General features: G+C 42.5%; 2 protein-coding genes and 1 non-coding gene across 4 annotated transcripts in view; all 3 read right to left on the reverse strand.

Annotated features, from left to right (window-relative positions):
• Nucleotides 1-72: 72 nt before the first annotated feature.
• On the reverse strand, nucleotides 73-16055 carry uba1 (ubiquitin-like modifier activating enzyme 1). 2 transcript variants are annotated; one of them, XM_085392889.1, is made up of 26 exons: nucleotides 15844-16055; nucleotides 12623-12739; nucleotides 12485-12543; nucleotides 12211-12379; nucleotides 9143-9277; nucleotides 8953-9059; nucleotides 8778-8868; nucleotides 8516-8648; nucleotides 8311-8408; nucleotides 7999-8145; nucleotides 7649-7825; nucleotides 7325-7432; nucleotides 7155-7235; nucleotides 6307-6459; nucleotides 5558-5723; nucleotides 5263-5459; nucleotides 4801-4865; nucleotides 4202-4397; nucleotides 3244-3318; nucleotides 2971-3160; nucleotides 2741-2826; nucleotides 2285-2377; nucleotides 1840-2031; nucleotides 1434-1535; nucleotides 1236-1336; nucleotides 73-1147 (listed from the first exon to the last, which is right to left on the reverse strand). In XM_085392889.1, exons 2-26 carry the CDS (start codon nucleotides 12737-12739, stop codon nucleotides 1012-1014), a joined length of 3174 nt encoding a protein of 1057 aa, XP_085249015.1. In that variant the 5' UTR covers nucleotides 15844-16055; the 3' UTR covers nucleotides 73-1011. The 2 variants fall into 2 exon arrangements, with proteins under 2 accessions (XP_085249015.1, XP_085249016.1); XM_085392890.1 differs by lacking the exon at nucleotides 15844-16055 and adding an exon at nucleotides 14227-14444.
• LOC146644536 (small nucleolar RNA U6-53/MBII-28) lies at nucleotides 1628-1749 on the reverse strand. Its single transcript, XR_014909202.1, has one exon. It is a non-coding gene; the product is annotated as a small nucleolar RNA U6-53/MBII-28 (small nucleolar RNA).
• Nucleotides 16056-16496: 441 nt separating the features above from the next.
• camkvl (CaM kinase-like vesicle-associated, like) overlaps nucleotides 16497-24919 on the reverse strand; it is a 47781-nt gene continuing 39358 nt past the window's right edge. The window contains exons 8-11 of the mRNA XM_085394113.1: nucleotides 21099-21235; nucleotides 20765-20843; nucleotides 20600-20687; nucleotides 16497-19061 (exon numbers count right to left, since the gene is read on the reverse strand). Coding sequence (XP_085250239.1) covers nucleotides 17583-19061; nucleotides 20600-20687; nucleotides 20765-20843; nucleotides 21099-21235 — 1783 coding nt within the window. The 3' untranslated portion in view covers nucleotides 16497-17582. The remainder of the gene's footprint in view (nucleotides 19062-20599; nucleotides 20688-20764; nucleotides 20844-21098; nucleotides 21236-24919) is intronic.

Here is a 24919-nt window from a genome sequence, read left to right on the forward strand (position 1 = left end):
GCTGAATGACACTGACACGGTCGGTGTGTGTGTGTGTGTGAGACACAAAAATAACCACACAGTCTTCTTCAGTATGTTTTTACATCTTTATTCACTATCACACTAAGTGCTCCCGTTTCAAGATACATCTCGTTGCCCTGTTCTTACAGTTAAGTCATTTGGAGTTAACAAAGTAGAAAGACAGTTTAGGATCTACCACGTGTGTGCGCCAAAACTCTGTCCAACCACCCAAAAAATAAAATGGAAAATAACAAAACACATAAAATATAATGAGAAAGAGAAAACCAATGTCATGTGCACGAACCCCTCCCAAAGCCACAGAGTGGGTTTAATGAGGGTGTAGGGGTACCTCACACTGGCAGGGGTATTCAGGTGGTGTGAGATAGTCAGATATCCAGTCAGGAAAGGCTTGGGCTTATTGGTGTCTCCTGGGCTGACCTTTTACATATTAATTAGGTGCATATGTTAAGAAAAAACAAAACAAAAGAAACTAATGTGGGACTGTGTCTATGAGACAGAGGTTGGAAGAGGGAGAGAGCAAGTATAGTGGAGGGAAGAAGGTGGATTAGATTAAAAATCAAACAAAAACCTCCATTACTGCTGAAGGCCAATAAGAGTGATGGTTTTTAGGGACACTGGTTGGGATATGGAGTACCAAGAGACCACTAAGGCTTATCAATTCACTCAAGAGGTTGGTGCTTTTGAGAAACCATCAGGATGTCCAGTGTACATGCTCCCTTCCTCCAGTGACACCCCTGTTCCCACAGCCAAGAACCAACTGGATTCTTAACATATACAGTTATTCTTAATTCAGCTTACTGGGGCTATGTACACTCAGGCACAGGTTTACACAAACCACAGGCCTAAAAAAATACTGATTGATCCAATACAGCTGACCTGGATCAACCCACGCACCCCCAAATCCCCATTTTAGCTCCTCACTCAGAACACCCCCATCCCCATCTCCCCCCTGTAACTCCCACCCTCCTGCGGGTGGGCTCAGTGCGGAGCTCAGCGGATGGTGTATCTGACATAGGGCACTTCCACGTCTTCGTCTGAAAGGTCGTTACAGCATAGCTCAAACACCAGGGCTTTCACGTGTTTGCCCAGCTTCTTTTTGGACACCTTCGTCACAATCTCCGTCATACTGCAGGACACAGAAAGAAAACCAGTGAATACAAACTTTAAAATTCCAGCATGCAAATGAGGAAGCAGGTGTATGCACGTGCACTCACGGTAGGTCCAGTCTCTCTTTAAGTTTGGCAGCAGGCATGAAAAACGAATACAACATGGACACTCCCTGAGAAAGCATGGTGATCTCCAACTTATGCTCATTCTAATACAGAACAGAAACAGATCGTGGTTAATTGTATGCCAAGAACATGTCAGTGTGGAGAAAAGCAACCAAAAACCAAACCATGAGCTCAACATACTTTAAAGTAATCCAGAAACTGTCGGAGTGTCATTTCTTCCCCATTGGGCTGCAGTCCTGTGACCTCAAAGCGATCCCACAGCGTCCAGTCGATTTCATAGTACTGCGAAAAAATGTATTTTAAGTATATACATATTAATTATAAGAGATCTTAATTATAAGCTCAATAAGAAAACCAGTTATTACATTAAAATTTCTCCTCAGCACACACTGATGCCATCAGTGTGAGAAGACAAGTTGAACTCACTTACACCCAGGCAGTGCAAAATGCATCTGACTAGTGCATCAGTATTAGCATGGCTTAATCATCACAGGAGTTTATTATACTGGAGTCAAACATTTCTCTACAGCGCAGACATCGTGCGCATCTTTTTAAAATCTCAGCAAATGGTAACGTATTTGCTTACCTTGTGTTTTGGAGCAGCAATGGGTTCAGAGAAGGCAAAGAAAGGCAGGGCCAAGTTCATGAAGCCATTTTTGTAGGACTCCAGCTTCTTGTGTCCTTTGATAATCTTGAAGAGCTCCAAGCACACTAGGCCGACAACTGCTGCTGTGGTAGTGGCGATAGCAGGGATGATCTTACCAGCTATCAGTTTGCTCTGTTTGGTGATTAAAAGGACAGTGATGAAGGGAAAAAACCAAACAAACAAACAACAACAAAAACACCCCCCAAACTTTATAGTGCACATAGAGAAAAAGCAAAATGTAAATTTCTGAGGTTGAGTTTAAGTTGTTTGTTTTCACAGAGTGCACTCTCAAATGTTTTTCCATTACTATTACAAAACGAATACTATTAGCAGGCACATTTCCCAATTAACACCAGTGTGAGAGCAGCTGGGTCTGTTTTCTTACCTTGTGCCTGTCTGTGGGGGGGATGTCATAGTTCTCTGCTCTCAGGTTGGAGGCTGCCACAATGAAGTCCATGTGAAAGTTGGTGTCATCATCCTGTTAACATATAGGCCACAGCCATTACAAACCAGAAGTACCAGTAGTGTTGATTCAAGTTATATTAATAGGTTGAAATTCTAGCGTGAGAGTTACAATGTTCTGGCAGTGCACCACTTAAAGGCATCTAAGCAGAGTTAGCCTTGAAAGCTATGGAAACAATACTTTCTTACTCTCATTATTATTAACAGACTAGGTTTCCAATTGGCCTCACTGCAAAGCCAGATGCTGTGTTTTATTGAATCTTTCAGATAAAAAGAACAAAGTCCTCAATGCCACTGACTAGCTTTGCTACCGGCAACTGTAATAAATTAAACAAATGTTATTTATCTTCATTAAAGCTGACAAAAGGAGACGCCTTACCTTTTCAAAGTCAATGGAGGTGAGTTTGAACTGGAAGGACTCTGGTGAAGGCAACATGGCTTTCAGCTCTTCCAGTTTGGTATCATCTGCATAATCACAAGATCAATGGTTGCATTACTGTCAAAGCATCCACAATGACACATGACTCCGTACAAGATTCACAAACAACTCTTAGCTGATGTAACATCCCCCCAAAATATGCTTTATTACACAACCACATGTGAACATACCAATAGAGGAATTGTTATTTTGCAGTTCCTGATCAGAGACGTGGATTTTAACTCCTGAACGTGGGGTGAAAGGGGGCACCTTGACATCCTGCAAGATCTTGATCACACCTGCACGATCGGTGCTGCCTTGCAGGCCGTATGTTTGAGCGAACAGGTTGGCTGCTGCCACAACATAGTCCATATGCAGCTCCTGAAAACAACATTCATTAGTTTGAGCCTGGCTGGACTAGACTCCGGTAATATTAAGCTTATAAATGACAGCGGCACACTTACATTGGTAGTGCTGAATTCTAATGGGTGAGGACATCGCTTTGGGCCAGACCAGAAGGGAGCACCGGAACTAGTGAGCTAAAAGACAGATGATAAATGTATAAGTGCTATAATGGAAACCTTTCATGTCCATTTTGTAATTTCTGTGTCAATTGCATATTTATTAAACAGGAAACCGTGGATAAATGACAGGAAAGGGGGTGAGAAACTACAGATGCAAACTAGGGTTTTGTGGTTCAGCGTCAGTACTGCTGACTGAGCCACTAGGCAGCCTTTCGTGCAATAGATACGCAGCAACTCAAACTGCCGTTTGACTCAGCTGAAGTTTAACAATGTAATTTCTGCTGTTTCTAATGTATGCCCACCATCTATAAATGGCTTTTCAGGGGAAATGAGATGTACAAACTGGCATGAATAAGTACACAGGAAGCCCCAAACTGTCTTTACACAAGAGTGTAAAGTAGTTTACTTTTATATAAAAGTCTCTTAATCATGACAATGTTTTTGTGACTTACTAAAATAATTTATCTGCCATCAAACGATTTTAGAAATGTTCAAAACCAATATCACGGTCCGAGTATGGTTTACCATGTTTGTGACAACTTTCATGCTATAAGCTAAAATCAGATTATCAGCTGCTATGCTACTCTGTGCTAACACGTGCTGTAACACACAGCAGCACCTCTCACTAAATTTGGTGTCACTGAGCCGACCTGCACAGAGCTCAAAAACAGAAGACAAGACATAACGTGTGGCCATTGCAGAAGTTACATCTTCATATAATCTGTTGAATAAGTTAATATTCCAATACTGTATGAAAAATGACAACACTTTTCTTGTTGCTGAAATGAATACCACCAATGCAACTATAGCTGCAAACAGTTGATAAGACGCGTAAAACCAAGATCAGACAATAACGGTTAGAAACTGATATTCATCTCGTAGCACCTTCACTTTGTACCTGATCTGGTGGGAAGTTGTGCAGTAGCTGGCGGATGTTGTTGCTGTATTGACACTGCCAGTGGTTGCGAGCCCAAGCTACGCAGTCAGCCCAGTTTTGGGGGCAATCTGTGACAAGACTCTTATAAAGAGCCTCCAGCACCTCCGCAGGCTGAGCTCCTGGAAGCTTCAGAGTACGCTCCATGAACTTAGGATCTCTGCAAGAACGGAAATTATAAACCTCATTGACTAGTTTCGACGATGTGAAGAGCTGTCATCTTTTTTTAAACCATTTACTCTGCAGGCTGATTTTATGAATTATTTCGAGCATGAGGTTTGGGTTAGATTTTACAAGAAGACAGCTCAATGGCGCCACGAGAACCAAGAGGGGGCTGTGACATTTACAAGATTGATTCTTAGTTGAAAGGCAAGTTATACAAGTTTATAAGTACTGAATTACCAACAATCCACAAACACTTATGAGACTTAATGAGGAAATTTGTCCACTAATGAAAAGTCATTTTATCAGTGAAGAATTTCTACGATGAAAGGAGCCCAGCATATAGGCAAGTAAAATGCTGACAGGTGATTGCATTAGAATGACAAGGAAAAGCGACATACGTGAGGTACTGCATGGCATTTTCTGGGGGTTGTTTGAATAGTCCCTCAAACTCATCGCGGGCCCACTGCACAGAAAGAACCACAAGGACAGCAGTTCAATAATAGAAGTACGAAATATTTGGTAAACCTACAATAGTTCCATTCACACTGTGACACACTAACCACACACAGTGCTATTAAAAAAACAAAACCCTATATGAAGATATCAAGCATATGAAGAAACAGGTAATGCAATAAAATTCTCTGAAGCATATAGTGCTGAAGTGATTAACTCCTCTATTACATGTGTGCATTGTGTAGTTGGTACACCAGGTGGAGTCTTTTAAAGTAAAGATTAACACAAAGGTTTCTGTATGGCTGTTCTCAATACTACTTTGTGGGCCACGCTGACTCCAAGCGTCAGATTTGATCCTGCCTGGCCAGTCTCACACTCTGAGACTCTCCGGCTCTGCATATACTAACCTGCAACGTGTGTTCAATGGCATTTGGGAAGTTTTTGAGGGTGCAGATGGGGATGGACTTCTCAGGTGGATCTTGACTGGAGCTGTAGGACTCGGTGAGGAAAGGGATCACAACCTGGACATTGCCTTTGGTACCCAGAGTGCCTGATTCCAGTAAGGGTTTACGATAGTACACACACCTCCGATCCATATACATCCCTGAACATTAGAGGAAAACGCACGTTTTTTTTTTTTTTACTGAATCCATTTCCCCCTAGTTATTAAGCAGTTATTCTTAATGTCTCATCATCTCTTACGTGCATCAACGTTGTCCAGTGCATTGGCAACTCCATCAAGGCTTTCAAAGAAGTCGTCATCGTAGATCCTTTCTGTGTCAGGGCCCACTCTGTTCTGGTGACCTGTGATCTTGATTGCCGGGTTCATCAGTTTCACTGCAGCAGCAGCCGTGTCACTCTTCATTTTCTGTTAACACACACACACACACACACACACACACACACTAAACAGTCAACTCACTAATAACATTATCATAGGTGACCAAAAGAACAAAGATCAGAGGAGACATTCTGTACAGAGGTCACTGCTGTCCACATTAATGCTTTCTTTTCCAGGGACACAACAAAATGTGCACTCCTTTAAAAATATTGGTGTCCAACAGCTTACGTCATGTGAGGGTTCCTCCCATCAGTTTCTTTTGGGCATCAGATAACCTCAGATTAACTGATAGTGCATACTAGCATTTAGTAGTCTAGTGATACTACAGGTACAAAGCTGCTCTCAAGTCTCAGTTTGTTAGGAGCTGGTAAATTTGCTTTGACTTTTTAAACTTTAAGAAAACACACACGCGTGCGTACACGCGTACGTGCGTACGCGCGTACACACACACACACACACACACACACACAGAAGTTTAAATTGCCTCTATCAACATACAAAACATAATCTATAAGTGCACTTCGGTGTTACAGGAAAGCCATAAAGAGTGCTGTGCGGAAACATCGATCAATAGAGTTCATCAAACAAGTCGAGTTAAGATGATACAGACCGTAACGTCCCAAGGTCTGAAGAGGAACTGCCTGTTGAGGTTGGATTTCTCTATGGTGTCCATGTCAGTCACAATGACCTCTCCCTCCCCAGCAGCCAGTCCAATCATGGCAAAGTTTTTCAGCAGCTCACAACCAATGGCACCAGCCCCAACCTGGAAGGATTAGAAATTTGTGAATAAAGCTATAATGGGTCGTCATACAGTTGAGCCTTCCATTTACACGTGTCACTCACTGTCAGAGAAATGCTTATGGTTAGTGGGTAAAGCTGACAGTCTTTTTGCCGGATTCCCACCAGAAAGGTTAAACCCAACAGCTCTGACATGCACTGGGACATGGTGGGTGGCACTCAATTAACATGGCAGTGTCGATACACTATTGTGCCAATTATGAGACAAAGAACTAACAGCTGATATATTTTGGCTTAGATGCAGCTGCCACCATCTCACTCACGATCTCAAATAGTAAATAACTGCCCATGAATATCCCAAGAACTGACAGCGTTCTTTGTCACTGTGCAATTAAATCAAATTATAAATAAACAAAAACAAAAAAACCTCAACCGAGCATTCAAACAAGAATGAACTTTCTGTTGGACAATTTTAGGCACAAGAGCAAAAAGATAAACACTACCACTAAAGATCTCATAAGATCCATTTCCCCTAGCATCCTGAGAACAGCACCAAGAAATATTCTTCATCAGACTTTAGCTCATAGTATTTTATAGTGGCATAAAGGTATTTCTAAGTTTTTGTCTTTTGCACAACATTTTTCTGGCAACCTTATTTTTTAAAACTTCCTAGTAACAGGAAATTGAAGAAGGCAACAGAACTTTTACACTGACACTCACCAAGAAGTAACGCTGTTTGGCAAGCAAATCCTGCATTTTGGTGCCAAACACTGCAATCTGTCCATCATATCGACAGTTTTTCTTGGAGAAAAAGACATAACAAATTTAGCACCATCATTTATTGCAACTACATTCAGTACTTGCATTTTGAATATGCTTTGAACACCTACAGGGGCACACTCTTCCTCTGTGAGCATGAATCCCTCCTCTTCAGCCAAGCACTCCAGGGCATCAAAGTACAGCCATTGCATTATGGGCATGAATTTTCCTGTGCATGCCTAAAACATCAAACAGCACATGAAATACAGGAAACCCTTCTCCAAAACACGTCTAATCATACTCAATGTAAAATGACTCTTCATAAGCATTGATAAGAACGGGCTTATCAGTGCCTGTTGATTAAAATAGATTTTTCTTTAATATAACGAACAACTACACTTAATATTGTAGGGACAAAGCTTTCATCTTCAATTTGCATACAGCTTTCCACTGACCTTCATCACTTCCTGTGCAGCCAGCCCTCCAAAGAAGGCATTGACAGGGGCCAGGTCACCAGCAGCAACATATGACATCTTTTTGATAAGAGATTCATTCAGCTGTTCCACTTTGGCCGACCCAGTCTGAGCAGAGTTCACGTCTTTGGCCAATGCCAATAGCTCTTCACCATCCGCCTGGAATGCACACAGTTCACGGTAAATTACAAAATATTAACTATAAACAGACTTTATTTTTGCTGTGTTGTGCTGCACTTTTTTTATGCGGAACTATTTTATTTTAGCACAAGCATTTAATCAAAGTGATTCCCCCTTTCCAAGAAGATCCCACCATCATGAGTGATATGTACCTGGCTCCAAGGTGCTGGAAGATGGCCATGTTTTTTCTGGAAGGCATGGATAGCCTGGAAGCCTAGGTGCATGTGTCCTGGAAACTCCATCTTGGCAAAGTCTGTCATCAGGAACTCAGGCTGGGCCAGCGATGAGGAGAGAGATTTCTGAACAGGGAAAGAAACGCAAGGTAGTGAAGCTGGGCTTTTCCACTGGTGACAGCAATGCCAGATGGTAAGGTTATATTGGTATTACCATGAGAATTCACACTACACCATCTGTGGAAATGAGATCATGCTAGTAATGCCATGTGCAAAACGGCAGCTACTTACAAAACTGATCTTCTTGGGCATTTTAACCTGGGAAACTATTCCTCCTCTTATGTAATCTGTGAAGCCACTCGTGTCACAGATGCTGAAGGTGTATGGACCTAGTAAAATACAGGACATTGCATGAACTTGTAAACTCATAACAGAGTGACCAAAATGTATTCAATGGTGGAACAAAAAAAAAAAAAAAAAAGGAGTGTGTTCTTACCAAGAACTTTAATTTCGACCGGCTTGCAACCATTGAGCTCAGTCATACCCTGAATCTCAGTAAACGTAACATAATCTCCACTCTCGAAGCCATGACGAGCTTCATCCAGACATGTCACGACCCCTGCACTGTCCTGGGGAAACCAAAATGTGCAACTTTTCAGGCACTGCTGCCATGAAGCTTTAATTTACTCCTAAAAAGCAGGTAGTAGTTAAAAAGAAAAATCAGCATTGTCAGGGGGGATAAAAGAACCAAGACTAACCTTTGTGATCATGGAAATCATAGCACTTAATGGCTGCTCTCCATTGGTGTCATACACAATCATCTCTTCTCCAAAGTCACAGAAAAGTTGACTACAAAAGAGAAATTAGAGCACAAAAACATTAGATGCTGACGGATGCACTGCATGTGAACACTAAACAGAGTCTTAATCTTACCCAAACAGACCACGAGTGTCTGCAACAATCAGCTTGATTCCCTTGCTGTGGCAGAACTCTCCTAGAGTCTGCTGCTCATCCAGAGTTGAGTTAGTTAGCACTACCACCTAGATTTCAAAATAAGACAAAATTAAAAACTCTTTCCGAAATGGTAAAATGACTAGGGAGTTTTCTTATGCTAAATTTATACCTGGAACTTGGTCAAGTAGTCTTCAGTCAGTGGTCCAGTGTAACCAGTCACAGGAACATAGCTGTTCAGTTCAGCCAGGCGGGCCTGACTCACTTCTGCCCTGTTCTTGCCCAGGTCCTCCTCCCGAAGGTAAAACTAGCCATACAGAAATACTGATGCTGTCATTAAGCAATAACTGCCAATACTATAGCCAAACATGACATTAAGGAATATTCTAGTGAATAACATTGACTCAGTGTGAACTTTACTTCATTTGTGTGTTTAGCCATATTCTTCTGTGGGTCCGCCTTTTCTTTTGAAAGGACTTCAGAATGTGTCAACGAGGATAAAAACAACAGACTACCACTTAAACGGCTTGACTGACCACAGTGTACTCCCTGCATTCTCACGCTTAAGTCCATAACATTAAAATGGTTATCAAGAGCAGATGAGTTTTATTTGTAGTTATGCTGTTATATTTATGAAAGCTAAGCAGTGATTAGATGAAAAGAGAAGAAATCCCACCCAACTCAGTTTGGAAGTGGACTAACATTATATTGTTAAGTGGTCTTGGCTGGTTCATTTGCCCTAAACCAGTTTGGACTGTCAGCCCAGAGAAAACCAAGCAAAGAAACCCAAGTTTAAGGTAAAATGAAATATAGACTAAATGTAAAATTTGGTCTCAAAACTTCAAAGCATTATTTGAGCTCCTGAAGCACATCAACAATAAGTGCTTTCTTAAACTACAGGTTAACCATTTCTTTTTCCATATTTCTGTTATTAGGACCGAATCACATAATTGAAAACACAAATGTACAATGCAAATGCAATACACTTAAGCTGCCCTGTAAATAAATTAGGGGTGTGTCTTATAATAGAAGCCACAATACCAGTGTATCTTTTTAAATGAAAAAATGTCATATCCCAACATCATTCGTATAAAATGACTATGTTCCCAAGCGAGTCTTAAAATCTGTGTCTAACCACGATGACACTTCTGTAGCAACAACACCAGAAAACTGCCTCAAGTTAACACCCAAGGAATCTGTTCATACATGTTTGCAGTTTGATGAGACATAACAGGATTTCACAGACAAATAAACGCAATCTACTCTGCTGAAATTATGTCCTTTAACAGACTCGCTGTACTACGATTATGAAACTGGGAAGAGGCCACCCACTGGTAAATCTGGGTCAGCTCATGGGTGGGGGTGGCTTTAGTACCCTTTCTGGATGTTAGCAATACACAACAACACATAACTCAATAGATAAAGCCACAGTGCACTTTGGAATCGTGCTCAGACAACAGGCGAGTCCACAAACTGCAATTCCCTTGTGTACCGTATTTTCGCAACTATAAGGCGCACATAAAAGCCTTAGATTTTCTTTAAAAAGTGCGGCGCGCCCTATAGTGCAGTGCGCCCTGTGTGTTGTAAGGAGGACGTAGTAGAGAACACCATGAGAACGCTAAAGGGTGAAGTGTGGGCGTTGATCGTATATACCGGGACAATCGCACATACCTGTATAAAAAGGACAGGTATGTGCATTATGTGGAACATCGTTGTTTTAACAACCCTGAAAATGGCAAAGAGACACGCTTATGAAGCAGTTTAAACTGAAGGCCATCAGCTACGCGGAGGAACATGGAAATCGAGCAGCCGCGAGAGAATTTAAGATTAATGAATCGATGGTTCGCAAGTGGAGGAAGCTAGAAAACAAGCTCCGACAGGTCAAGAAGACGCAGCTGAGTTTCCGCAGACATAAGGCGAGGTGGCCCGAGTTGGAGGAAAGACTCGAGCGGTGGATCATCGAGCAAAGAACGAGCGGGAGAAGCCTTTCGACTTCACCATTCAACTAAAAGCAGTTTCGCTAGCAGAAGAAATGAAAATTGAACATTTCCGAGGAGGTCCGTCTTGGTGCTTTCGTTTTATGAAACGGTGCCATTTTTCCATCCGGACCAGGACTACAGTAGCGCAGCAACTTCCAGCGGATTATAAGGAAAAGCTGGCCATCTTCCGCTCCTACTGCAGCAAACACATTGGCGACAAAAACATCCAGCCCAGCCACATCACAAACATGGACGAGGTGCCGCTCACTTTCGACATCCCGGTGAGTCACACTGTGGAGAAGCAGGGGACCAGCACGGTAGCGATACGCACAATGGGGCACGAAAAGTCTTCTTTTACTGTTGTGCTTGGCTGCCATGCTAATGGACAGAAACTGCCGCCTATGGTGATTTTTAAGAGAAAGACTTTGCCTAAAGAGAAGTTTCCAGCAGGAATCATCATTAAGGCAAATGAGAAGGGCTGGATGGATGAGGAAATGATGAAAGAGTGGCTGAGGGAGGTGTATGTAAGGAGACCAGGTGGTTTTTTCCACGCATCACCATCGCTGTTGATCTGTGACTCTATGCGTGCCCATCTCACAGCCAATGTGAAAAAGCTAGTGAAACAAATGAACTGTGAGCTTGCTGTCATTCAGGAGGCCTGACAAAGGAACTCCAACCGCTGGACATCGGTGTGAACCGGCCATTCAAAGTAAGGCTGCGAGCGGCGTGGGAGCAATGGATGACCGATGGAGACCACAGTTTCACCAAGAGTGGAAGGCAGCGCCGGGCGAGTTACGCCACAATTTGCGAATGGATTGTAGATGCTTGGGCTAACATGTCTGCTGGCACTGTTGTTCGAGCTTTCGCAAAAGCCGGCATCATTTCCGAGGAGCCGGACGGCACGGAAAGTGACTCTGACAGTGAAGAAAGTGAACCTGGGATGTTTGATGGAGATTTAGCGCAGCTGTTCAGACACAGAGGATGAGGACTTCGATGGGTTTGATTGATGACAATTACCGGTAATAAAAAATGTGAGTACCAAACTCAGTTTTGCTCCCGCTTTATTTTTAAACACGCATACTTGTATGCGCCCTATAATCAGGTGCGCCTTATGTGTGTGTTAAATGCAGTAATGGCACACATAACTGAGACTGGGCCTTTTAGTACAGTGCGTCTTATGGTCGTGAAAATACGGTAACTTAATCGGGAAAAATAAACTACTGCAAAAATTTTTAATTTAAATATCTGTGCTTTCACACACCTGGGAAGAGAGGTCTCTCCATTCTGCAACTCCTTCGTCATGTATAGTGACACTTCTAACTCCTCCCAGGATCACGTTCTTGGCAATCTCAACTCCAAGGCCTCTCATACCAGAGATGAGGACATTGGAGTTCTGCATGCGCTTCATAGCTTCATGGCCCAGCACGTAACTAAATAATGACATAAAGAACCATTGGCATCATTATGCATTGGTAGATGTCAAGCCCAATAACCATCAAGTCCAACATCACAAAAAGGAAAAAAAAGAAGCTTACAGCTGTCTTGAGTACAGGCCTTCATCGATCTCAGCATCATTGCCATTCTTAGCCATGCCCTGGGAAAACAACACGAAGTGCAATCAGTTTACCTTACAAGTTCTACTCACTCTATAGAGTAGATGTGTTTGCACTCACGTTGGCAGGTGTGTGGGACAGATCAGTTCTGACAGAGTTAGAGGAGGAGCAGTGGGATCCCGTCTTCGTCTCTGTTCCTGACAAGCGACGCTTCTTGGACAGCGGCGAGCTGGACATCTGTGCATTAACCACCATCATAAATTAAGTTGTCATTCAAGCACATGAATGTTACCAGTTAACAACTGCCCTATAACATTTTGGTAGTTTGCAATAAATCTAGAATAAAAGAAAGACATTTTACATCATTAAGAAAAAAAAGAAAGACAGCACACTGTCAACAAGCCTGGGTTTCCTGAAGGTTCTCAGAAGCCAACTGATTCCAATTCATATAAACTTCAGTAATTTTATAATTCGTTGCTATGGTTCCATTATAATAAATACCTAAACTAAAGGCTAACCAGTCCCCCTCATTTTGAAGAGAGGATTTTTAGCCTAGAGAGCAGCTGGGCTGGCTTCAGGCCAAACACAAATCTGCTAGAAAACGAACTGAGGCTGGGAAGAGACATGAATAGCATTACGGTTCTTTCATACACACAGAAAGCACAGGTTTGTTTAGATACTTCTATTGTTTTTTCCTGGTATTTATCGACACCCAACATGTTTCAAGGAAAAGAGCTGAATCATTAAAAGTTCACTGCGGTAAACTGAGCAATACCACACAATGGCTGGCAGGTGCGGACACAAGGACCACACTGTGCTGCAACTAAGTTGTAGATGGCGACGTTACAAGAAAGCTCTAAACGGCAACATTTAATAGCAATGCATTTACTTATGTATTTAGATTTCTGATTAACGCAGTAGTCGCGATAAACCTCTGCACTCGGAGGGCCGCAGCGTTTTTCAAATACAATCTGGGTGCACAAAAAAAAAAAAAAAAAAAAAAAAAAAAAAAAAAAGGTCGGGCACAATTTCCGCATCCAATGCGGCGCCAACTTCCGTGCATTTCCCAAGGCACACGTATCAGTTTATAACCCTCTCTACGACTTTAAATTATGACGAGGCCTGGGCAAATTTTCATACGACTGCAACCAGCCTAAAATAGCCTTCATATCACCGTTAACTGAACGGTCGCGCTTGTCAAAACCGAAAATGAAGGCGTCCGGCATGATACAGCAAAGCCGCCCGGCTGTTACTGTAGTTTGCCAATCCTACTAGAAAACGTTAGCGGGTAGCAGTCGATTTAAAGATCTCAACGTGTGGAAAAATATTAATTAACTGTCAGACAACAGCACCAATAGAAAACTAAGTAGGTTCCGAGCAACTAATCGGTTAAGTGATTTGGCAAGTGGACAGAGTCTAAACATTAATAACTTAGAGGGAAGAAAACACCAGCTTGTCAGCTTATCCATTAGCAGCTCGGCCTAGGCCCGCATTACCCTCAGTGCGGAACACAATTTTACAAGCTAGCAGCTGTGGCTACACTCCAACCGACCTCGCACTGGAGAGCAGCGGATTTGACAGTAGTCTACCACAGCTCCTATGTGGATATGGGTAAATGTCTAGGCATCTAACAAACAGACAATTTAACTTTGTCACTTAACATAAACACCGCGAATACAAGCCAAGCCACTACACTCGTGCTCCATTGATTTCCTTTTCCTTACCAATAATCCTTCTCGGTCCCTTCCCAATGCGAACCCGCTCCTCTCCTGCTGTGTGTAGCTGTCAGTAAAAACGCTGATTGTATATTCGACGATTTGTACAGAGAAAAGAAACGCGATGCGGGATTGGGGTGGTCTGCACTATATTGTCGAGTCACTATGTCGTTGTGCCGATAGTCTCTCCTATGTAATTGCGCTGCTGGCTTTGCGACTGCAGACAGGAACAAAACCAAAATGGCAGATGGGGAGAAAGGGGCGGAGGAGCTGTGACGCAGGGGCTGAAATATTCAACAGGAAAGGGTGGCTGCAAGCACGCTGCTCATCCAGGTCCTCGGCTCATTGGCTCTTCAAGCCCAAGCTAAAGCGCGTTGATCCCGCCCTCGCTACGAGAGGATGCATGCCAAATATCTTACTGTACAATGAACAGTAGGATCTCCAATAATCTAATGAAAAAACCCAACACTTAATGAGAAAAATAATTGCGGGTATGTCTGAGACCATTGCATGAAAGGATTCTCCCTTAACGGAGCTGAATGTAACTCATCAGTAACAACACCTTTGTTTCAGAGGCAGATTAGCAAGGACCAGTCATCTTCATGTGAACTCCATAAACAAAGCTGAACACCAAACTTGCAACAATGCACCATCAGAAAGAACACATTTCACAGTTAAACGCCATTAGATATACTCTCACTGGAGCACAATTTGCTACATTCCACTTAACACACCGATTGTTTTGACCATTTTATGAATTCAGCAATTATCACTACTCAAGTCGGATAGTGTACGATCCTTATTAGCTAGTGATGCTGAGCGTCTGGGCGTTTTAGTCACACTGAGGTTAGGGGTGAGCATTCCTTGCAGAAGAGTATTGGGGGAGGGGGTGCCTAGTAAATGACAAAGGCCCTGAAAAAAAAAAAAAAAAAAAAAGAGTGGGCCGCATATACTCGGGTACACATGTCGAGGTGATCCCCTATTTTCATCTTCCAACTAGAAAATGTTTTGAACTGAAGCATACGAATATCAATGATGTCCGAATAATAGGCTGCCTAACTTGACAAGCTAAACACAGACTAGCCAGTGTTAGGTTACTGTGATAACGCCGATAAACGTGCTATCGAAACGGGAACCCTACATATACAAACGGATATACGAGGAAAAAAAATAGTGCCAGCATGTACGCTCGTGATGCCAGTTAGCTCGTGTCTGTCTTTCAACGTAGTATCCATCAAATGTTTGAAGCAACTAGCCTTCTAGATACCATTAACGTTATTTATCGCCTAACATTAATTAAAACAGCAACCCCGTGCACATAAAAATGTACAAATGCTAATTTGCCGTTAACAGTTACGTGTCAGTGTCTTGTTAGCTACCATTAGCGGAGCAAGGAGCTTAAATGGTTCGCTCAGCCGCCTGCAACTAATATTAACGACTATCGATAACGCACATCAAAAGACTGCGTAGTTGTTAGCTTGTGTGCGGCTAGCTTTCGAGCTATCTAGCCACCCAGCGACTTTTTCCCCGTCTTGTGCCGCTATGTTAGCTAACTAGCTAACATTAGCAAACTAGCTGCGGCTAACATAACCAGGACGAGAGCTTACACAAGTGTGCAGAACTTACCACATCCGATATTTACTCGGCCTGATCTGGAGTATTAAAAATCGCCTTCTGCTTAAGCAAAGAAAAACAACAACCAAGGTGACAATTCAACACCGCCACTGACTGCAAAGTGAAAAGTGTGTCACGGTGGCGGGCTCTGTGTGAGTTTTTTCCGCTGGACGGCTGCCTGTCCGGCTGTTCCCAAACCGTTTCCCCTCACTCTATTTCAGTTGAAAGCAAAGCAAAGCAGCAACATGTGCACGTTACAGGCACAACCATCATTCTGGGTCTTGGGGTTAATTGAAAATGAATATGATTGGTTTGTGTCTGCTCTGTCTTTTAATTAATCGTTAACGCTCACACATCCCATCTAGAAGATAAAGCGTACTGAATATTACACTGCTTTGTGGTTTAGTTGTTTATTTAGAAACAAGACTACTTTTTCCACCCCCGTACCCTTACAAGCATGGACTAAACCGAAGTTCACGCAGTGCCTTATGGGACTTGTAGGCACATAGGATAACATAATAGAACGCCTGTCAGAAATGTGCCTTTTGGATAAATGTTGATTAAGCACGTAAAAAACAAAACAAAACTCGGCTGTAATTCTAAAATGTTTTTTTTGAAGAGTGATCAAATGATTTTAAACAACTCAATATATATGCATGTATTTACTGACTTACTTTTATTGAAAGACTTGCAAACAGTGCACATTTTACATAGGGACAGAATAGTGGAGATCTAGACTTGTTCAGGAGAAAAGCACAGAATCTGGTATTACATACACCCAATAGCAGAACAAAAGTCAGAACAGTTTTATGATGAAAAGGATAAAATAGGCAGGACTGTCCAGTTAACGGTACCAAATGAATGTGCTGACAAAACTGGAGCAAATGAAAACAAACTATCTGGAAATGTTTGGGGAAAAAAGGAGAGAAAATGTAAGTGTTACTGTGTTATTGCAAAGCCTTTATACAGTATATTTCCCCCAGCTCTCCGGCAGATGTGGAACAACTCATAAGTCTAAGTGACAGTTTAAGTTTAAATATACCGTTTAATAAAACAAATTATAATTTCCTGCAACCAGGGGAATGGCTTTATCAGATCAGTTTCACATATTTCTGTACAACTTTGTGACACCAACCATCACAACAGAATAACTAGCCACATAAATACATAGTAACTGAAAAAAAATCATGGGACAATCTGCTTTGAGCAAAAAGGAAAAAAAGTAAATGTCACTTTGGATATGAGGAAGTTCACACCATGGAAGAAAAATATGACTTAGGAACCTAGTTTGATTCTGTTTATTTACAGTTTTTAGGGGACAATACTTTATTTAGAGCTTTTCTTTCACTGTTAGTTGAGGATTTTGCCATTCTTATTTGTGCAGCTTCATAATTTGCAAATTTGTTGAGTGCTTGGATTTCCATATGAGGTGGTTGTGTGGTAAACATTTAGGCACACAATCTGGATTTAGCATAACCAACTTTTAAGATCTTGATCTGTGAAGCTGTCGTACAGAGATATATTGTACTCTAATCCCTCTAGACTCCAGTGACGAAAGTGTTTGGAATGTCAGAGGGGGGTAGGATCATCTGGTATATGCAGCCAAACCAAACAACAGTGTAATAACTTCTCTTTTTGAGCACAATTAGGCAGTCCTTCTGGGTGAGACAGTCATTAAATCCTTAAGTTTAACTATGAATACAGTGTTCCAGGTATTTTTCCCTTTGTGTATTGCATCATGCACACCTGCCTCATAGTCCCCTGCCTATCCCAGGTCTTGGTGACTGGCTGGAATGAGCAGGAGCCGCCTGTCCATCTCTGTCTTCCTGCTCTCCCAGCGCCTGGGGTGAGGCTTCTGTGGGTGGAGATGGTGGGGGATAGGCAGGAGGAGGAATGCTAATGTGAGGAAGAGATGGCAGCACAGGTCTGGGAGAGGTAGGAAGTGGTGGTGGGGTGCCGGTGGTTGCAGATGTGGACCGCTGTGAGGGGCGTGCACGAGAGGTGGCGGGAGAAGCGTGTGTGCTCCGAGCTCGAGGTTGATCAGCAGGACAGTCACTGATTTGCTCTAGGAGCGATGGCATGTCTCCCTCGATCTTCTCCAGCACAGCAGCCATTTGCTTTTCTATCTGCTCGATCACACTGTCCATTTGCCAATCGCTTGAAGTCCCCCCACTGTGCTGTAGCCCAGTTCCATACCTCCCTACACCACCTCCACTCGTATACAGGGAACTGTATGGACTCCCATAGCTCCCAGCCATCCCCATAGCCCCAACCTCTGGATTGTATGGTGTGGCATGACGGCCCAAGCTAGCAGAGCTTCCAACTGCATAGCAAGCCTGTCCCGGTGTAGCACCTGCTCTTGGTATACTAAACTCAGCGCTGTATCTATCTGTTCTTCTGGCATTCCTGTCCTGCCTATCTACTGGACTCTCATTGCCCCTGAGCCTAACTTCTAGTCCTCCATCCACCCCTGTACCTGGCCCCACTGCTGGAGTAACTGGCGCCACCACAGACTTCTCAGCCACCGCTTCAGGTACTTGTGTCTGACACCAACTTCCGTCAGTCTCATCCTTTTGCTCGCTTTGTGTGACTGGTCTCTTCAGCGGTGAGGCTGATGCAGCAGCGGATGCTGTGTGTGAAGGTGCATGAAGTGTTGCAGCCATTTTACGTTTGCTGCTGGGGTCGGGGGAGGACGATATGTGTTTTTTGTCAAGATTAATGCCCGAAGTGCTGTCTAATAGCTTTGAGGCCTCAGGGCTCACCGCAGGCGTCTGTTTGAATTCTGGGACAGCTTTATTTTGGCCCAAATTTGCAGCCATTTTCCTGGTTCCGTCACCTGCACCTTTCTTTGCACCAACCTTGTCAGGCTGTTCCTGGGTACAGTTGGGGACTGCATTTGGTTGACAGAAAAGGTCCTCTACACCTGATGGCGAAGTTCCTACAGATGGGCCTATATGCATCTTTACCTCCTCTTGTTTTTCTCCAGCCTTAACTGTCTCTTTACTCTGGTCCATCCCAGAGGGCATACTCTCAATAGTAACTTCTAAAGACACACTACTTGATGTTACCCCACCATCACTCATCCCTTTCTCTCCCTCATCACTTGTTCCCTGCGAAGCACCCCCTTCACCATCCCCTGCCTCCTCACTGCCCTGAACCTCAGCAGAGCTATCAATCAATGCTTCTGAATTCTTCAGGCGTTGCATGAAGGTGGTGACACGGATTGCTTTCTGCGAAACAGACAGAAGTAGAAGAAAAACAAGAGAAGGATGGTTAGGATGTAAAGAATTAGATTTGCAGTACATTTCATTTTCGTTAAAATATACTTCCTCTTCCCCCCCTGCTAATAAAAAAATACTTTGATAACATAGTCATGGAAAAGCTTAAAAAATAAGCTTCAAGTACAAGCATTTGAGAAAAAAGCCTGTCAACACACCATGATTTTTGCAACTTCGTACTAAGAGCTGAGATATGATTTGTGTGACATGAAGGAAGATTAGTGCCGGTTGTTTACTTCCAGAAGGCTATAAATGGCTATGACATATTGTGCCCTGGTTTAAATCAATCTCAAGTCTCACCCTCCCCAAGAAACTCCTTGAGTGCTTGCTGACTGGAAAAAGTAATCAAGCAAATGTGTATAAATCCCCTTCTTATAAATGTTACACCGATCTGATTCCTTCTGCTCTACAAACACTGAAGGAGTCAGGGGGGAACGTGTGAGCTTAATAACTGCTAATAAACCAGGGAAACGAATTCCCTTGAATTCTCTGGAAGTGAAAAGCCACTAGGACACAAAAATGCTACTGAGAACAATATCTCTTAACTGAGATTTCTTTGTATTGCTTCAAAAATGATTTAAATGTAACAACAGTATGGGACAATGGGCCAGGATTCACGTAAGAGGAATGCCAGAGGGCCTTACAGTATAAATCACGGCAGTTCATAAGTTCACAGTGGCTAAGAACCCTTATGTCCTTTCCATTTGACCCTCTCCTTATCTACACTAATTTAAATACTACAAACGTAGTGAAGAAAAAAAAACCTTGCTTCTCTGCTGCTTATCTCACATTTATAGATCTGGATTCATAAACCAGTGCAGATGAGGAGAAGGAAAGGAGTAGAGCAGGCCACTTTGAACATCTGGGTGTAATCCAATGACAAAAGTGGGGCAGAGTGGATGGATCTCTTCTGGGACAGGCAGAGTGACAGTGGGCAGGAACAGAGCTTGGGAAGAGTTTCAACGGCCCCTGACATGATCAATACATCTCAAAGCTGGCTTGGGTTTAACATTTAATATAACCTTTTTTCCAAACTGATTTTTATAGAGATAGCTTCTGATAAAAACCTCTTTTTAATTTAAAAGCATATTTGGCTATCAGAGAGACGTGTTATCGAGTCATTCTGGACTAAATGTGAGCTTCTCCCCATGCTCTGCCCTTCCACTGTCCTTCAGAATGAAAAACAATACCTTTAATTCCTGGGAACCACATGGAGAAAGAGAGAAGAGGATTGTTGCTGTTACTTAAGCTGTTAGGTTAGCATTGCCACCATTTTCCTTCTTTGTCTTCACCAGTCTCATCCCTGGATCGCCTTATCAGTTCCACCATGTCATTCACAGACTTTAAACATACCTCTGCTGAGTTGTGTTAGGAGCTAAAAGCACATTAACACCCTGGTCTTCACCTGGTTTCTCCTCCAATATGCCTCTGCTGCTATTATTTCCAACTTCATTTAATCTCACATTTACAGAGCAGGAGTGAATACATACCCGCCATTTGGCCTTTGCAAAGTTCTTTTCAAACTGGGCACACACGCCATCCTTCAGGTTCTTTTCTGATGCACCGTTCCCTGCAATCCTGAGACACAACATACAAGTAAATGTAGCTGTGTGCCAAGATTCCTGTTGCTATTGTCAGCATGTACACATGATTACCACTCATGGAAAAGCGCATCTTGCGCTGTGATTCTCAACATCTGGTCCACTTCCATCAGGCGACAGACAAGCTCCTTAGCTAAAAGAGCAATGAAAAGGCAAACGAGGCATCTTAAGAAATCATATATGCAGTCTTTAAAAAGTGAAAACGTTAAAACATTCTGTGCTGTTTTCAGTTTTGCTCTGCAAAATATTTCATGACCATGGCAATTTTGATAAAAAAGTGCCACAAAATGTTTTACCTACTGATGCTCTAAATGAAGTTTACTGATAAACTGTCGTATTAAGAAAGAAAGTGAAGTATCCACTGCCACCATGTGGTGGAGTTGTATACCTGCAGGTGAAATGTCATCCCAGTAAGGAGAATCAAACTCAAAATCCCCAGCAACAATCCGGCAGAAAATGATGCGATTATGCAGATCGGTGTTTTCTTCCTCGGTTTCATCGTAAAAGGGAGGGTTACCCGACAAGCTGCAAAAAAACAAAAAACCAACCAAAAAAAACACAGAAAGAGACAGAAGAAGCGTAACTATCCCATGGACAGACCTTATATATATATATATATATATATATATATATATATATATATATATATATATATATATATATATATTAGGGGTGCAACGATACACAAAATTCATGGTTCGGTTCGGTTCGATACTTTGTCACGGTTCGATATTTTTTCGATACAAAAAAAAATGTTCATGCCTTTTTAATTTGTCATTTATTAAAATTATAAATATATATTTTAACACAAAAGTACAGTTTTTAAATTTAACCCTAACCCTTGTGCGTGTTGTTTTTTAGCTCGTCATATTGCAGCCACAGAAATTCTTTTGTCCATGAAACCATAAAGCTGCACTTTCTTTTTGCCTTATAGTCTGATTTGTCATAACTTCTCCGTTTTGTGGTAAGCTTTTCTTTGGCTGTCACTTCTTCACCCTGACCTGTCTTATTTGGCTCAGCAGAACTAAAATATATATCTGTCTGTGAAGGTTCTCAGTCATCCAGGTCATCGTAGTGAAATATATATCCTGCCGCACTCACATAAGCTCAGCGATTCTCTGCGCGATCAGCCTCTCACATGTTTAAGCTGCGGGAGATTTCACTTGTCATGTTTGCATAGTAAGCTAACGATTAATAAGACGATGTCAGAGGAATTGGTGCACAAATTATCATCACTCACAGATCAGTGCTGTCGCTCTCTATACACAGTTCGCGCGATTGCAAAGTGAAAGCAAAAAAACAAGCGCAAATTCAAACACGATTTCAATATGTCACATATTGGCAGTGGCTCACCCAATGACATAATTACCCAGCTACATTTCTGAAAGAATGCAAAAGCATTGACATATATTTTTCCTTCCTACAATAGCCCGACAGGCAGGGCAGAGATAGCCCCGGTGTTCCAGATCTACTGGCGTTTAGATCAACTGGCGTTGGTCGAACAGATGTGTGGCAGTCTTGCGTTTCAGGAGCTGCTACCGACAAACCAGCAAAAAAACGCCAAATGTGTCACCTGTGACATTTGTGAGGTTGTCTCAAACACACTCCGTCAGTCTTGATGCTGTTGAACAACAAAATGCTTAAAAATGTGGCGAGTTTACCTGGTGATATCCTCATGCGCGACGCGATCGCGAAAACAGCAAACAAGTAACACCACGCCGATGTTGTTCACAGGACACAAAGAGTAAACGATCGGGAGACTCTTGTCGTCGTCATCGTTCCCCTCGCACGGTTTATTTCTCCGGTTTCAGCGTTTTTGCTTCACAACTACAGCGAGCAGTTTACTTTGTGCACTAACATGGAGTCGAGTCAACCAGCGCCACCTCTGGCCAAGTGCCACAGCCTACAGCCAGATCAGCCTGTGACACACATCTGCAGCACGTTTGAATTCGTGTCATGCACATTTGTACCTTTCAATTGTGTCTGTTTGTGCGTCATGCAAACAAACCTTTGGAAAGAATGAAATGATATCATATATTTATTATCAGCCTACATTTGTACAAAATTCCAAATTATATACACAAAGTCATAGAAATCACCACTCCAATTGGTCATCATGATTTTGATATTCTCTTTTTCCATAACAATGAAATACGCCTTGGACAAATATGACACATCAATATTTCATTAGTGTTGTCACATCACATCCTGTAAGCATCGTCTGTCTGTGTCTTTTCCCTGGAAATTAATATTTCCAGCCAATATAGGCAATCCATCAACATGGCTGGAGTTATATACAGTCTGTATAAGTGTGGTTAATCTAATGAACATTTGTAAGGAGACGGCAGTTACTGTGAATTCACAGCAGTTACACAGTGATTAGTAATAAACAGCCAGTGAGAGTGAGTGGATATGACTGTTCCCACCACTAACACATGACCATAGGCCACTACTAGATTAACTTGTGACACATCTGCACCTGCTGCTATGATCACAGTGAGTAGAGGCTGAGTGGCTGCACTTACCCCTGGTACATCCAAATCTGCCCACAAACATGTTGAAAGATGCAATGCCAGCAATGTGGATTGTCAACACTAAAAACAATCAGTAAGCAAAGACAACAGGGATCACTTTTTTCTGTTTATTTAGCACCCACAACATTTGTAGTCGCCTTCTGCACAAGGGAAGTCCACACACACCGTGTGGTACCACTTTCCACAGAAGGTGCAATCTGCAAGATTGAATGAGATTGTCAGAGTCATTGTCTGGCTGTTTATTACTAATCACTGTGTAACTGCTGTACATTCACAGTAACTGCCATCTCCTTACAAATGTTTATTAGATTGACCACACTTATGCAGACTGTATATCACAACCAACTCTAACATGTTTGTTTGCAGAGGGCAGACACAGACAGACTACGCTAACGACATGTGATGTTACAACACTGGTGAAATATTAGTGTGTTCACGACATTTTTCGTATGGGCAAAAGTATTGATATCAGGATGGTGATTCTTATGTGTATGTCATTTGGAATTTTGTACAAATGTAGGCTGATAATAAATACATGATATCATTTCATTCTTTTCAAAGGTTTGTTTGCATGACGCACAAACAGACACAATTGAAAGGTACAAATGTGCATGACACGAATTCAAACGTGGTGCAGATGTGTGTCACAGGTTGATCTGGCTGTAGGCTGTGGCACTTGGCCAGAGGTGGCGCTGGTTGACTCGACTCCATGTTAGTGCACAAAGTAAACAGCACGCTGTAGTTGTGAAGCAAAAACGCTGAATTCGGAGGAATAAACCGTGCGAGGGGAACGATGACGACGACAAGAGTCTCCCGATCGTTTATTCTTTGTGTCCTGTGAACAACAACGGCGTGGTGTTACTTGTTTGCTGTTTTCGCGATCGCGTCGCGCATGAGGATATCACCAGGTGAACTCGCCACATTTTTAAACATTTTGTTGTTCAACAGCATCAAGACTGACGGAGTGTGTTTGAGACAACCTCACAAGTGTCACAGGTGACACATTTGGCGTTTTTTTGCTGGTTTGTCGGTAGCAGCTCCTGAAACGCAAGTCTGCCACACATCTGTTCGACCAACGCCAGTTGATCTAAACGCCAGTAGATCTGGAACACCGGGACGTCGGGCTAGCGATATTGCGAGCCCTGTATCTGATTGAGGAATCACTCATCTTTGGAAAAGAGAGTTTATTACAGAGAAATGTCTCTTTCCAAAATAAAAGCTATACTATCCGCTTCTTCTGGGCTATATTCTCAGCAGCATATTAAACATATCAGGTCTCCATAAGGAGAATCCTGTGCTAACAGCTGTCTAAATGACTCGGCTAAAGTTTGTAGCATGCGTGCTTGTTGTTTTTGTCTTTGCACTAGGATGATGTCGGTGTAAATGTGCAGTCATATTCGTTGTGTTCCCACTAGTGCTTTCAGGTTAATCTCGTTGAAATAACCTTAACGCCACAACACGGCAAATCTCCGTTAACGAGCTACCCTATACAGAGGGGCTAGACGGCCAACACGTTAACGAGCTAACTGCGCTAACACACTAGCTCCCACCCATGTAATTGAGCATTGCATGGCACATCCAACATACTGTTTTACTTTAGTCCATGACTCGCTTACCTTCAGGGTCATACGTCACATGAAAACCAAAATAATTCCAAACGCCAGATCTGAATGAG

This window comes from Rhamphochromis longiceps, linkage group LG20 (assembly GCF_057381845.1).
Source record: "Rhamphochromis longiceps isolate RC_006_pf linkage group LG20, R_longiceps_female_GT1.1, whole genome shotgun sequence".
In the NCBI taxonomy this organism is placed as follows: domain Eukaryota; kingdom Metazoa; phylum Chordata; class Actinopteri; order Cichliformes; family Cichlidae; genus Rhamphochromis; species Rhamphochromis longiceps.